This window comes from Onychostoma macrolepis, chromosome 02 (genome assembly GCF_012432095.1).
Source record: "Onychostoma macrolepis isolate SWU-2019 chromosome 02, ASM1243209v1, whole genome shotgun sequence".
Taxonomy (NCBI): Eukaryota; Metazoa; Chordata; class Actinopteri; order Cypriniformes; family Cyprinidae; genus Onychostoma; species Onychostoma macrolepis.
This window is the reverse complement of record NC_081156.1, coordinates 2,974,200-2,989,918: the sequence shown is the minus strand read 5'-3', so window position 1 is coordinate 2,989,918 and position 15,719 is coordinate 2,974,200. Positions and strand designations below refer to the sequence as shown.

Below are 15,719 nucleotides of genomic sequence, written 5' to 3'. Positions count from 1 at the left end.
TTAGTTAGTGTGCTACACTCTAAGAAATGTCTGTAAAAATAAGGCACAATCTACTATGTTAATACGAAGGAATTTTTCCGTATTGATTTTTCACAGGTTTTTTACCTGGATTTTAAATTACGCATTGTATTTTGTGTTTTTGGGTTACAGGGTTACAATGAATAATGAATAATGGATAATGTCCTGGAAAATTACTAGTACCTTTTCCATTTTTCTAGATATTTTTCTTACAGTGTACTAACTGATCAACAATCGCAGGAACAAGCTACTAAGGTGTTAATTCACGTAATGTGTGTACTGCTAGGCATCTATGGTTTCCTCATTTTGTGTAATTTATATGGAAAATGTGTGCCTTTTTATCGTTTGAATCACTCATCAAAAATTGCTAAAAGTTGCCAAATAATTTTTTTAAATAGCTAAATTTGTTGCTAGGTGCTTTTGGAAGAAAAAGTTGCTAGGGTAGTCTGAAAAGTTGCTAAATTTAGCAACAAAATTGCTAAGTTGGCAACACTGCACTAGACCGGAAATCCAAGATGGCGGAGATATGCAACTAGACATGCAACTTATTGCAAAGAAAAAGTAAGAACAGCACAGACACGGTGCAATATTTATATCCCAATCGAAGGTCTTATCAATATGAACGTTTTAACAAGCTTTATAACACACTACGCAAGGCTGACACAAAACTTTAAAAACTACATTTAGCAAATATCGTGTTAACGTTAAAAAAAAGCTGGGCGGTCCGGGTGTCAGTCCATTTGCGTTCTTCCGGTGTGGGCGGAGCTTAGATTCTGAGTACGTAGCACTGATCGGTGTGGTACGTAGACAAAAATCGACGTAGTTTTCTCTTCATCCTCACTAGTTTGTGTTCGTCATATTTGTGACTCTCTCCAGCTCACTTTTACAACCCACCAGCATTTGTAACGATGGTCGCCAAACAGAGGATTCGTATGGCCAACGAGAAACACAGCAAAAACATCACCCAGAGAGGCAACGTCAAATCATCATCGGTAAGACAACTCTTCGTGATGTTCAGTTGTGTAACAACAGAAGTGAAATTAACTTCATTTAATGGACTAACTTAACTGATTTTTGATTAAACTATTAATATAGGGAATTACTAGATTTGCAGAAAAATAGTGGTTCTCAAATCTGTAATGTATATACACTTTCATTACTAAATCCCGCTGTACTACTACAATTAAATGACAACTAAAATGCATTTGCAACTGTTTTTAATGTAAATTCACGCAGAGAAATGTCAGTGATGATAAGGTTTCGGTGGGACCGTGGCTCTTGGCGCTCTTCATCTTTGTTGTCTGCGGTTCAGGTGAGTAACCAATACAAACAAGTGACCTGTCATATCTCACATCAAATAATAAACACATTCAATTAAATGGTGTTTTATTTTTATACTAGCATATGTTGTACTTTTTGCTTAGCCCAAGGTAGGTAGACAAAGCTGACCTCCACTCATTTTTTTTGGCACACACTGTGAAACCTTGCACTTTAGAGAGGGCTGAGATAATAATGCACACTATTTACATGGACAAGGCTGGACTGATAGCATGACTTTATCTGCTTATTTTCACTGGGTACAACACGTGGATCTGCAGGTGTTGCTACTCTGGAAACAGCATTGAAGAACATTGCCAACAACCGCTTAAGTGCTCCCAGGAAGTGCAACGTATCTCATTGCCAGCTGGCTTTGAGACATAGCTTAAAAGATGTAGCCTTTTTGACAACGTCATAAACAGCTCCGTCCAGATCTGATGTGGCACATGCTTTGGCCAGGGCTTCTGGGTCGCTGCCAGCTCTTGCAGAGTTTTTACCCATTGCCTTCGAGAATCTGTTTGCTTTGAACAAATGACATTTTCTTTGCATGTTTTCTTGGTCATCTTGCTCTCTGTTTGCTTGCCCTTGCTTTTCTGCCTTGGATGATTTTGCAATCTTTTTATTCGATTCGATCCACAAAAGCATAAGATTTACTTTTTAATTTTTTTAGAGATAACACTCTTTTTGGAAATACAGATAGTTTACTTTTATGAGACAAAAGAGTGAAGAAACATGAATATCCACTAGTGCAATGGCCCATTACATACCCGAAGCTGGCATTTATGTTAAGATTGACTTCAACAAGTTCAGCTTTTCGTTATTCTTCCTCCTCAACTTTTCCAAAGGCTGGAATGTCAGCCATCTGTAATGTCACTCTGTTTTTTTTTTTTTCTCCTCAGCAATATTCCAGATCATTCAGAGCATTCGAATGGGCATGTAAAGAGGACCAGTGATGTCTCAAGTATCCACTCCTTGCCAGTTCGAGGCTTTTTGCTGATTTTCTTGATTTATCTTCTGAGGTGCAACAATCCTGTCATTCCTCTCTGGTGCCTTCTTAATGAAGAAAAATCAAAAAGCCATAAAATTGCATTCCGATCAATTGTAATGTTATTTTCTGTCAATCTACCTTGATGTAATGTAAAAATCTTGATATGTCACAGCAGCGATGTGATTTTTGTAATTCCTGATTTCTCGTTCATTCCTGAAATAGTTGTGCAGAAATGATTTAATGTCTTTTTGTTTGCTTTTTTGGACCCCCAAAACAGCCATTTTGTAGTTTGCACAGGATAAAGTATTATGAATGAAAAGCCAGTCAGCAAATCTAAATCACAAATGGAAAAAATGTTTCTTGTCACACATTGTATAACTTTTCTTTTAATTGTTTTCTTTGTAATTTAATAGCTGCCTCCTTCCTTCTTGAATATGGAACTTAACCTGAATAATTTAGTTCTCTGGCACATATTCTTGTCGTTGTGGTACTGTTTACCATAATAGAATGAGGCTTAGCAACTCAGCTTTTTCACAACTGATGATGTTATATACTGTATGCTATGATGGAGTGAAGAGGAAGAGGAAGAGGAAAAGAGCTGGACTAAAATAAAATGTTTATAAATGACATGCGTTGTGTGTGAATCTAAAATGTTTGTCATTTAACCAACAGTAAGGGGCATAAGAGTCTAGTAGGTTAAATGAAACAAACCATCTTTGAGCTGTTTATACTGGCTTAAAAGGACTTAAAACGAGGAACCATGTTCTCAACAGAAATTTGCTGACTAAAGTCTGTGCGGTAGTCCCATCCATGACTGTGATTGATTACATTCTGTCATGATTTCTACACTGTTTAAATGATTAATTACTTTCTTTTGCTTGGTTAGATGGATAGCCTAAGCAATGCCAAAGACAGCAGTATCATCAAAGATATTCAGTGGTTTACATGTGACTTGCACAATGGGAGTCAATACAGAGTTGATTGCATTTCAAGGTGTGAATTTCGTTCATTTTGGTATGAACTAAGCATTTCATTCTGTCTATGAATAAATAAGATAAGTGGCATTAAAAATACCGTTTTACAGTTCCTTTTGAAAGGGACTGTTTTGATTTGATCTCAGTTTTTATTTTATTTATTTATTAATTAGTTGTGGCATGATTAAAACACAATGCTGTGTTTTAAATGTAATTCTGTTCAATGCTAAGAACACTGTAGCAAGTAACATTTAATTGTCAAGTTGTAAATGTAAAAAAGGACTGATGTATTTGCTTAAGATTTTTCACATTTTTAAACATGCCAGTGAATAAATGTGGCAATTGTTGGTTGCTAATGCCTGTTAAAATAATAATAAAAATAATCCTTCGGATTTGACTTAATACTAGTAGTGTTGAAAATAAGAGGGTGTTGATTATTTTATATTAAAAGTTCTGTACTTAAAGTGAGACCGTTTAGGATTGATAAAATAATGTTAAATATACGTAAGACACGTATATTTGTAGTTCAGTGCTGAATAATCAGTGCTAAACAGAACCAACAACATGAACTGTTTTTTATACACTCTACTTGCATTCACATATAGACTCCGGAAGGTGGCGGTATGCAGCCATCAGTTCTCTTACTTTCATTGGCTGCGAAGAAGAGCGGAACCGCTCTGGTCAGAGATGTTGCTGTGGATACGTGAAGTTTACAACTCTCGAAGTCAGGCAAGAGAATTATTGAATTGTTTTTCTTATTAGCAGTTACCCACTCAAGTCATTAGCGGCTTAATTCTGTGAGGGAAAACCTTGGGTCACAATTATGCGAACTAACGCTTATTACAGCGGTCTGTGAATGTTTCGGCGTGGATTAGCAGGTTTGTTCAACGTTTGCATAATTAGACAGACGAAAAACACGGGCAAAAACGCAGATTGTAATTTTGACGCAGATGTGTCACGTTAGCATACACTTTGCATGAAGACCAGCTTTTCCTGTTAGTAGAGTAGGAAAAGGTAAGATGCCCCCGGAGAAAACACCAGGTGTTTTTCCCCTTGGGATTTATGAATCAAATTTTGTGACTTGTATTATTATTATTTAATATTTTTGTGGATTTCATAGGTTATTATTTATTAATTACATGAGTCAAATATATATTTCAGATGGGTATATCTTTGAAATGCATTAAAACTCATAGTGCAATCAGTTCGAAAGCATAGTGTCTCAATTATGACATGTCTTCAATTAAAATATGGGCATTTATTTATATATATATATATATATATATATATATATATATATATATGTATATATATATATATATATATATATATATATATATATATATATATATATATATAAGTGCTGTTGAATGATTAATCGCGATTAATCATATCCAAAATAAAAGGTTTTTTGCATAATATATGTGTTCTGTGTATATTTATGTATATATATATAAATACACACACATACAGAATATATTTTGAAAATATTTACATGTATATACATGTCTATATTTATAGTAATATAATTTATGTTATAAATAAATATATTTAATAACATTTTTCTGAAATACATGTATGCATATGTGTGTATTTACATATCCATAATAAATATACACAGCACACATACATATGTAAACAAAAACCTTTATTTTGGATGCGATTAATCACGATTAATCGTTTGACAGCACTAATATATTTATTTATATATATATATATATATATATATAATCCTTAAAGACTCATTCTCTTCCATCTACACTCGACCCTCTAACACTAGCACTATTGCTGTTCTATCTAATTGTTTTCTTTTTATGTATTAGAAAACAAATCTGTGATTCTGTTGTCCGCATTTATAAGTTTCTTTGAATAAACGTGTCTGCTAAATGATTAAGTGATTAAATTAATGTTACATTTTGTGCTATGCCAACTAAAATAACACATTTTTCTATCAGTTTCCCTTAATGTCACATTGGCTGATGCATCATCATGCTGCATGTGCTAAACTTGTATCTAAACATGTTAGAATTTAAAAGTAAAAGCACATTAGGAGGACATCTTACCCCATCTTACGAGTTCACAGGTGTCATGTCAGTGTAATGTCTTTTGCAGTATGTACAATGTTGAAGTTTATTTCTTTTGTCTTTGTTCACCTAAAGGCTTTTTAAGATGTCTCCGTCACTGATTGGTGTTTAGAGCCACTTTCCATCCCAGTCTACATTCACTATGCTGCAAGCAGAGACCCTCCAACTGCTGTGCCTCACAGCCACCAGTGGGGTCCCTCTGTTCTCACGAGGCTCCGCAAAGCAGCTTCCCTTTTCCATCATCGGCTCCCTAAATGGTGTCCATATGTTTGGCGCTGGCCACGGGGCTCAATTAGCAAGCTGTGAGACGGATCGAGGGAGCCGTGTGGTTTGGGGCGTGTTTCAGGAGAGCCTGATGCTGATTGCGGTGAGCGGCGGCGGAGGCTCCGCCATCAGTGAGCTGCAGCTGCGCCGCCTGCTGGAGAACGTGTGGAACTGCATGGTCCTGGTCCTGGGACAGGATGAGCTAGCAAACATACGCAACGTGGAGCGGCTAAAACGAGAGTTGCGCTCTTGCTACCGCCTGATCGACATGCTCTTGGAACGCGTTAATGACGAGCAGGGATTTATGGGAGATCTGACGCAGTGTGCCGACTGTTTGCTTCTCTCCCACTCCGGCTTGCTTCAGGAAGCCCTAGACTCCTTCGCCCAAGCAGCGGAGAGTGAATTTGGCTGCCTGCTGGTGCACGGCCGTGTGGCACTGGCCACGGAGAAGTGGTGGTCTCGACTGACATCCCAGGAAGTTGTTGTGCTCTCAGTCTTGGTGCACTTGCTTTCCGGTTCATCTTCATGTGACTATCCCGTCTTCCTTCCCCAAGGAAGTCCTACCGTCGCCATTCGCTTGCTCAGTTTCCAACTACTTCCTGGGATTCACGTGTGCGTCCTCTGCGGCCCCAAACCCTCTTTGTATAAGGCGGAGAATGAGCTCATCGGTCGTTTTTGGTCCACTTTTGTGGAGAACCTGCGTAGCTGTTTGGAGCAGGCCAAACGTTCTACTCTTCCCCCCTCTGTTAGCCTTCGCTGGGACGTCCAGGCGCTTCTCCTCATCAACCGTGAATCTCGACGTGCCGTCACCGTCTGCCCTCATGTTCGCAGTGGCGCTCCCTCAGATGCTACGCCTCTCCTCTCCTCTGGCAGGCGCTTGGAGCTCCTCCGCCTTTTTTATACGTTTGCCGCGACTCGATATTTTACCTCTCAGGAGACATCAGTTTCGTCAGCCTCAACTACCTCGGAGGATTTCTCTCAGGGTTTTACCCATGTCCCTGTGCAGTGTTATCTTGTCACAGATGAGTGTAAGTGTTATGGCCTGCAGAGTTCCCAACACCAGCTCTTTCTCCTCATGGATCTCTCTGTGCCCACGTTTGCCTTGCGTACTGTGGCTACACGGACTCTGTCAGCGATTACTGCTGCAACTGGTTTTTAGGGCATTGGTTTGGACATGTATGGTTTATTTAACCAGGTACCAGACTTACTGGATTTTTAAAAATGAACAGTGCAAGCATTAATAGTAGAGGATAGTTCACATAAAATTACAATTCTGTCATCATTTTCTTACCCTCATATCCTTGTATGACCTGTTGTGAATCTTCTAAAAATGGTCCATACAATGACAGTCATTGTTCAAAACAACAGTGAATCACATTGAGAAAAAATGGCAAGACATTTTTCCAAATATCTTCTTTTGTGTTCCACAGAAGAAAGAAAGGCGTGCAGATCTGGAATGACATGAGGGTGAGTAAATGATGACAGAACTTTCATTTCGGGTGAACTATCCCTTTAACTAGTCACTGGCAATTTCTAGTTGTAATCTTCAAATTAAGGCTCGTGCCTTGTTGTATATTAATCAGAAGAAGACTTTTTGTTAAAACTTTACAATAAGATTCAATTTGAACTAATAATGAACTATGGACACCATTTATTAATATTAGTTACTGTAATGCTAGAATGTAATTTCTGCATCTACTAATACAGTTTTATTTTTTAAAGACATTTAGAGTATAAATTAAACATTGAACAATACCTATAATAACACATGCTGTATGCATAAGTATTATTCATTATTAGTTTGTGATACCTAATGCATTAACTATGTTGACAAATTGAACCTTATTGTAAAGTGTTACTAATATTTCTTTACTGCCACTGCTAAAGTACTTTCTTAGGAGCACAGGATATAAACAAATGTGATTCTAGAAAGTGAATCAAAATATAGACTCAAAAGCACTTAATGACTACTGTATAACTGTATATGTGTAGCATTCACACTGTGATACCACATACTACCTTTGGTGTGTTGTTGTTACTAAACATGAATGGAAAATGTGTTTGGCATTGAGGATCAACATAACATTATTTTCAAAAGCTGTGTATGTTAATATTCACTTAATGACACTGGTGAACAAATTAGTTTTATAATGTTTGAATTTGTTGTGTTAATAAATACATATGCATTTCCTTATGTTTCAGTTCTATTTTCATGTTTTAGCACTAACAGTGAAATAAAATCATTCGGCATTCTAGCAGTAAATCTGCTGTTATTATTTCTGAACCACATTCATGTTTTCACCGTGTGATTTTAAAAAAATTGTATTTTTATTTATTTTTTTTATTATTTGTAAAAATCAGCAGAAATCTGTGTAACCCCGCCCCCTGCTGCCTAATCATGTTATGTTCCAAGAACAGAGTCCTATATTTTTGTAACAAGAGTGGGTGATGTAAAAGAAGTACACTTCTTTTTAACACTTGCAGGTTAAATAAAGACAGGATATTGGGTGTGAGTATTGCTGCAATGAACATTTTAATTGCATGTTTACACCTCATTTTAAATATAAATAGCATTGTACTGCCAGCACAACAGTTAACCTCCGATTGCACGCAACAATTTAGAAACTAAAAAAAATAAATAAAGATAGTGAAAAAATAAATTGAATGCGCATGATGTGTAAAAAGGAAAGGAAACATGGCTGTTTTTATTGAATGTACTTAGGAAAGAAATCCAATCATGGGTTTCTGTAAAACATTTTCTTATGAGGACTTCTTTATCAGTATATGAATGTCTGAAGAGGTGTGTGTTGTTTTCACAGGATATGAAATTTGCAGGCAACTAAAGTGCTATAGTCCTTGTTGTTTTGTTCATATATAATTATCCATTAACAAATTCAACTTATCAGGTCTTCAATTGGTCGAACACAGTTTCCCTGAGTCACTCCTTCAAGTCAAAGGTCAATGCAGTATGATCGACACAAAGCTGAAGTATTTACAGCCAATAAGCTGTATAAAAGGCTAAAAAGAATAAAAATAAATAAGGCATGTTTTATATCAAGCTGTTCATCCACACCCAGTCTCATTATCTCTGCTTTAAAGGGATAATCCGGGTTAAATACCAGTTGAGATCTGTGACATGCCTCAGTTTGCAGAGACAATGTGTTGATAGAAAGGCGCTCACAATGGAAGTCTATGGGGCCCCTGACTGTTGGAACGTAACCATCAACAGCCTATCCCTCGTCTCACTGAAAAACTAGTTTGAGTATTAGATCAGACATTATATCACAGAATAGGAGCAGCAGGCATTGGCTTGTGTCTCTAACTTAAAATATGTACTATTTATTAACCAGCTTCATCTGTCGTTATTAATCTTTATTAGCACTCTGAGCGCCTGTTAATGCTTCTAATCACATAATCAGGGCAGTTACAGGTTATCTATTCAGTTAAATGAATGGTTAAATCTTACCTCTAAGCTAGAATAAAAGCAATAATGTCATCTAGTCTGTACAAGTATATATGCATATACAATCATTAACACATTTATTGGAGGGCTATTGTTTACTGTGCTACTGTTTACCTTTTTGTCCTGTTTGAAATGTCATTAATACTATTACAACACATTTATTTTCTAAAGAACAACTTTTAAATGTTTTCCTTTGTTGTGACTTAAAGTAATACATGGATTGTGGGGCTATATTTCATCACTGAATCCACATGAATTAATCTTTGGCAGCTGTGCATAATGGATGTCCCTAATATCTCGTAGGCTGTTGACGAGTGGTTGATGAGGAAATGACAAACATCAGGACTGGTTTATTCTTCTCTGCTTTATGCCGAATATGGTTTGTCACATGTTTCCGCCTCTAAGCTTGCGGTACAACTTCACGACATAATTTGCTTGTCACCATCAAGCTTTTATGGCTGCAATATCTTGTGCTTGAGCTGTGTGCAATTAAATGTGTCACTAGATAAAATTCTTTTGACTAATCATTGAACTCTGGGAAAACTCCAGAAAACAATTTGCATGCTATTCAGTCAGCAATGATTCAGACATCTGTTCCTTGAATAAATGTACTGATTCAGCATACTAGACAATGTACAAACTTGAATCTTTCCATCAAATTATGGATGATAGTTGTTACAGTTTTTATTTGAGTGAATATATAAACTTATTAGACATATTACATCATAGCTGTGGTTCAATGTGATATTTTGTCCACTAAAGTCCTATATATGAAAATAATATTTGATAGATATTTTGAAAGATGATATACTGTTGTAAGGCTCACGCAATTGGCCCAACAAGGTATCCAATGGTGGCTGAAGGTTTCTTGCATGTTCGGTCTTTTCAGTACGCAAAGTTATTTAATTTAAGTTAAATTCTAATCTTACTCCATTTTATATCTAATCTGACTCCACTTTATTATGACCTCGAATTTAGGTTGAAATGCAAATTGGTTGTTTGTCCATTTTTAATTGTTATTGTTCTGAAATTTGATTATTCTATTTAACTCTTTACTTTATATTTACTTGTTAATTAGGAATCTATGTTGCTCAGGGTGTATCACGTCAGCTGTTTTATGTGGACCCAACGATAATAAACTCGCCAATCTGATGATTAGTCAGAGGTCATGACTAACTCTAATAGGTCGCTCATGCTTACCATTTTTAAATCGTGGTTCTGTTTTAGCCCCCTATACAGTCATGTAACAAAGCTCAAACAATAATCAGAGGTTATGCTAGTACTGTTTATCTAGCCCCCGGTAGTTAGAAATAACTACGTACCGCTTCAATAAAGCTCAAACAATAATCAGGTTATGCTACACTGTAAAAAAAAAAAAAAAAGTTGAGCCAATTTATAATTTTAAGGCAACCAGCTTCAGCAGATTTTTGAGTTTTCTCAACTTGATGTTTTAAGTTTATACAACAAAAAGTATAAAAGTAAAAAAAATAAGTTGAGAAAACTCAAAAATCTGCTGAAGCTTGTTGCCTTAAAATTTGAAGTTGGCTCAACTTTTTATTTTTTTACAGTGTAGTTTATCTACCTCCCAATAATTAATATAACTACGTACAACTTGAATAATGCTGAGACAGTAACCAGAGGTTATGGCTATATGAAGAATGCCCGAACCATGCTTGGAAACTCAGAAGCGAAGACCAGGAGACTCCTGGGTATCTTCAGCAGAGTTCTTTATTGAGAACGCGCTGTGTGGCGCTACAGTTATCAAAAGCCCAACTAAGGCAGTGATACATTGTAGTTTATACATTTGGGGGGCAGTGCTTAGGAATGGAGACAATGAAGTATTCTGGTATAGCAACCACTAGCGTAGCCAGAAATGTTTATGTCACGAATCCGGTCTGTGAACTTCCATTCACCCTCCACCAGAGGTCACTCGCTCACCACATTGACTCTCACACCATCCTTCACACTGGACACCATTTCCCATCATTCATTGCACTGATTGCACACATGGCTGATTGCACTAATCACAGGTACACCTGATCCTATGCACACACTGATTACATGCCCTATTTAAACCCTGGACTTTCTTTCCCGCTCTGCCGAGTATTGTATGCACTTATCCCTCTCTTAGCGATAGCTACTCTACGGAGCCCACTTAGTTGTATTAGTCTTGCCTTTCCTGTTTTCCTATGTTTGATTCTAGCCCGTGTTTCCTGGATTAACCCTTGCCTTGCCGTTCGGACTCTGTTTGCACCCCTCTTGGATTATAGCTCGTATACCTGGATTATCTCTCTGCCTTGCCCCATTGGATATTGTTCACCGATCGTAGACCCACGCTTGCCCTAGGATTACTCTTTGTCTTGTCCCCGCCATACCTGTTTGCCATTGTTTCGACCCTGCCTGTATTTATGACCATGCCTTTTAAATAAAAGCTTGCACATGGATCCGCACGTCTCACGTCTGGTCAGCCCCGTTACAGAATACTCGGCCACTCAAGGATCCAGCGGCTTTTCAAATGGACATTTGTCAGGTATGGACACAACTAGATTTTTGTTTGCCCTTAAACAAGGCCCACGATTGTTGGAGAATCATATTGGAGAGTTTTTAGCCATCGCCAACAATTTGGATTTACCAGACATTATTTTGATTGAGATTTTTTGTGATGGCATTAATCAGCCTCTGCGGTCTCAGTTTAGACGCGAGGGTCCGCGTTCCTCACGGAGTTGTTTTTTGGACTTTGCTTTGTTGACTGTCGGCTCACTATTCACTGTGGGTGTCGCAGAAGGGGAACACGACGCCGCTTCTGTGACTGAAATGGCAGACGTACCAGTGTGCGCTCACGAAATGGCAGCCACAACAACACCCCGTCATGTCATTGCTGTCATTCATGAGCCAAGTCAAGTCACAGTCAATCTACATGAATCAAGTCAATTCACAGTTGATGTTAAAGAGTCAAGCCAAGTCACAGCTTGCCAAGTCACTGTTGATCTTCACGAGTCAAGCCAAGTCGCAGCTGATCGTCACAAGTCAAGTCAGGTCACCGTTGATCTTCGCGAGTCAAGCCAAGTCGCAGCTGTTCGCCCAGAGTCACAGCAGCACGTCACAGCAGCACGTCACAGCTGTTCGCCCAGAGTCACAGCAGCACGTCACAGCTGTTCGCCCAGAGTCACGTCGCGTCCGGACTGACACACCCAGATCATCAAGGTCGGTCTTCCATTATCCCGGTCTGGTGTCCAGTGTGGGGGATTCGCAGCTGGTGTCCCCAAACCCACTCACTCTAGTCCTCCTGTTCCTGAACTGATTCCCCTGTCTGAAGTGCTTCCCATGATGGGGATCGCATTTTGGTGTGTTTGGGCTGCATACACCACCACAGAACTCCCAGAGGTGGCGGCGTACACTGTGATGTCTCTATAGGTGGCGGCTGACGCTGCGGAACCTCCTGAGGTGGTGGCGCTCGCTTTGGCTCCTCGTATGGTGGTGGCGCCCAGCAATGTACTCTCAGCCTGTTGTACTGCGGTCGAAGAGACCATTACTGAACTCTCCCTGTGTCCTGAGTTTGCCACTGTGGAGCCTCCAGGGGTGGTGGCGACCGCTGCAGAGCCTCAGGAGGTGTCAGCGGTATACATCAATGAACTCTCGTCCCGTCCGGTCACTGCTATGGAGGTCATCTGCATATCCTTGTCCTGTCCTGTCGCAGCCAGAAGGGCTGTCCCTGAACTCTCGTCCTGTCCTGTCACGGCCACGGAGGCTGCTTTTGAACATTTGCCCTGCTCCGAACCGGCCGAGAAGGCCATCTCTGAACTCTCGCCCGTTCTGAGCCAGCCATGGTGGCTGATTATGAACTGTCTGTCACTGCCAAAGAAATCATTGATGAACAGTTTGTCTGTCCCCTTCCCATCAATGTTTTTAGTTATGGACTGCTTGCCCGCTCAGTTGCCACCAGGGAAGATATTCATGGACTTCACATGTTCCCCACCTCTGTCCTTGTGTCTGTGCATGTTCTTTTTCTCCTCCTTGTGTCTCAGTTTTCTCTAGGTCCCAGTCTTTGTTGTGGGTTCCTGATCCGTCCAGCTCTGTCTGCGCCTCCGTGGAGGTCTTCTGCCCAGTCTGCTCCGCACTGGTGGGCTCCAGTCTCGTCGGCTCCGCCCTGGCTTCCTGCTCGGCTGGCTCTGCCTCGGTTTCCCATCATTCATTGCACTGATTGCACACATGGCTGATTGCAGTAATCACACACACCTGATCCTACGCACACACTGATTACATGCCCTATTTAAACCCTGCACTTTCTTTCCCTCTCTGCCGAGTATTGTATGCACTTATCCCTCTCTTAGCGATATCTACTCTACGGAGCCCACTTAGTTGTATTAGTCTTGCCTTTCCTGTGTCTGATTCTAGCCCGTGTTTCCTGGATTAACCCTTGCCTTGCCGTTCGGACTCTGTATGCACCCCTCTTGGATTCTAGCTCGTATACCTGGATTATCTCTCTGCCTTGCCCCATTGGATATTGTTCACCGATCGTAGACCCACGCTTGCCCTAGGATTACTCTTTGTCTTGTCCCCGCCATACCTGTTTGCCATTGTTTCGACCCTGCCTGTATTTATGACCATGCCTTTTAAATAAAAGCTTGCACATGGATCTGCACGTCTCGCATCTCGTCAGCCCCGTTACAGTTTAAGTGGGTGGGCCTACATAAAACTGAGTGGCCCAGGTGTTTATGAAAACTGCATGTCAAATTGCCAAAAAAAAATAGAGCACCAAGGTTCATTACACAGTACTTCTAAAGCATGCATTAACATTAGTAATTTGTTATATTAATGTTCATTTCAAAATTTACTAATAGGACATTATTAAAAGTTACCTGTTAACATTTGACTGAGCTGGTTAACAAAGATGAATAAACATGGTAACAAACGTATTGCTAATGTTAGTTAATGCATTAACTAACGTTAACTGAAGGAAGTTTATTAAAAAGCATTACCTCTGTGCGAAACAACGGGGCTTTGCTGATGATTTCATAATCAAGCGTCTCTGTCAGTTCACGCACATCGAGGACTGCAGAAATGTGCGCAGCTGCAAATTATGCAGTTTGTTGTGGCGACCAGGGGCCTGTACCATGATGGCAGATGAACAAATTCAGTTATAGGATAAGTTTTGACTTGACAAATGCAAACCACTCCAATCTGGCTTTGTTGGTACCATGAAGCTGATCATCAACTTTCTCTGTCAACTCAGGCTTGATCCTGAGTTAATGGAGCACGTGCACATGAATGTGTGACATCAGCGGCGAACAGCCAATCACAACACAGATCAAGCGTGATTCAGTTCTCGCGAGAGAGTCAGCGAGATACAAAACTCTTTTGTTAAAGGTTAAGAGATTAAAGAATATGAGGAATTTAAACGCATTTCCACTGAATTACTTGTCCATGAAAAAGGACAAATAAAGGAAATTATCTTGCTCTATCAGTGCAGTCACAAGTGAAACTTGTAAAGTTAGTTTATATAGTTGATAATATATAACGATATAGACTCAAACATGTAAGGTCACATGTAGCCATTTTAAAAGTGTTATCTATTGATTCTACCACTTATTTATATTACATATGATCTGTATATATTAATATTCATTTAAAATAAACGCTTTATAATAATTGTTAAACTAAAAGTGCTTGTGTAATGGAGTAATAATAATATAAATCATATTGAAGTTATATAAATCATATGTAAATTGTAATTATCATATAAAGCCAGACAATTTTTTTTTTTTTTTTAAGGTACTTCATAGTGACCTTTAATTTGTAGGAAAATAAACTGGGGGAGTGACTTTTGTTTGTGTCAGACGTGTGTCACTTTGCTCACATCCGATTGGTCCAATTTCAGTTTGCGATCTCTAACTCAGAACATAACCTGCCCCGGAGCAGGTTAGCTGTGCAGTGTAAGTTACTATGGTAATGAACGCAGCTAAAAGCCAAGCCACTTTCATGGTACCTAAAACCCAGGATTGGTGCAAACTAAACTGCAATTTACCTAGCTAGCCAGCTAATCCGGCTTCATGGTACAGGCCCCAGGATCTAGCACAATGTTTGTGTTTCTTTCCACAAAGGACGCATCTGTTTAGTGAATCAAACACTGTACCTATGCTAATATGATGTTTCAAACTTGGTTCAGTGTGAACGCTTGGTTCAGAAGTTTCCGATCGATAAATCCAGCACCCTCAGGTGGTCTTGTCGGGTTTCATTTGTAGACGGTCCGGATTTATTGTTATGACTTTTACTTTTTACAAGAATTGATCTGATTTATGTTTGGTTCACTAGGATAATTTCAAATTTAACTTCACAAACACGCACATTTTACTATTATATCCGTACGTCGTAAACACAGGTCGTAAACACAACATTGTGGGTGGGACTAACAGAAACGGACGAATCATCATTTTGACAAGCATATGATGCACCTATAGGAAGAGGGAAAACGATCCTGTAATTGACCATGAAAACAAGCATTTAAAATCGTTAATAAATAAAGTTACAGTGAAATAAGACGTTTATTAGTATCGTTTAATAAACTACATCCATTTGGAAAATTACAAACTTCTTATTGGGTGGGCCACAGA

At 39.0% G+C, this 15,719-nt stretch overlaps 3 protein-coding genes across 6 annotated transcripts in view; all 3 read left to right on the top strand.

The window, feature by feature from the left end:
- The first annotated feature begins 517 nt into the window (after window positions 1–517).
- Window positions 518–2,950, top strand: zgc:92744 (uncharacterized protein LOC436846 homolog). Of its 2 annotated transcripts, none has more exons than XM_058798549.1 (4): window positions 518–579; window positions 895–1,010; window positions 1,255–1,330; window positions 2,235–2,950. In XM_058798549.1, the coding sequence occupies exons 2-4, from the start codon at window positions 927–929 to the stop codon at window positions 2,273–2,275; spliced, it is 201 nt and encodes a 66-aa protein (XP_058654532.1). In that variant the 5' UTR covers window positions 518–579; window positions 895–926; the 3' UTR covers window positions 2,276–2,950. The 2 variants fall into 2 exon arrangements, with proteins under 2 accessions (XP_058654532.1, XP_058654527.1); XM_058798544.1 differs by lacking the exon at window positions 518–579 and adding an exon at window positions 705–817.
- A 245-nt stretch (window positions 2,951–3,195) lies between these two features.
- The window catches only part of gpt (glutamic--pyruvic transaminase), a 33,149-nt gene continuing 20,625 nt past the window's right edge, over window positions 3,196–15,719 (top strand). The window contains 3 exon segments of the mRNA XM_058798502.1: window positions 3,196–3,316; window positions 3,903–4,026; window positions 7,076–7,112. Of these exon segments, the coding sequence (XP_058654485.1) occupies window positions 3,226–3,316; window positions 3,903–4,026; window positions 7,076–7,112 (252 nt within the window). The 5' untranslated portion in view covers window positions 3,196–3,225.
- fuz (fuzzy planar cell polarity protein) lies at window positions 3,914–8,110 on the top strand. Of its 3 annotated transcripts, none has more exons than XM_058798511.1 (2): window positions 3,914–4,026; window positions 5,457–8,050. In XM_058798511.1, exon 2 carries the CDS (start codon window positions 5,524–5,526, stop codon window positions 6,802–6,804), a length of 1,281 nt encoding a protein of 426 aa, XP_058654494.1. In that variant the 5' UTR covers window positions 3,914–4,026; window positions 5,457–5,523; the 3' UTR covers window positions 6,805–8,050. The 3 variants fall into 3 exon arrangements, with proteins under 3 accessions (XP_058654494.1, XP_058654498.1, XP_058654505.1); XM_058798515.1 differs by lacking the exon at window positions 3,914–4,026 and adding an exon at window positions 4,033–4,311 and having other exon boundaries at window positions 5,457–8,110; XM_058798522.1 differs by lacking the exon at window positions 3,914–4,026 and adding an exon at window positions 4,068–4,175 and having other exon boundaries at window positions 5,457–8,110.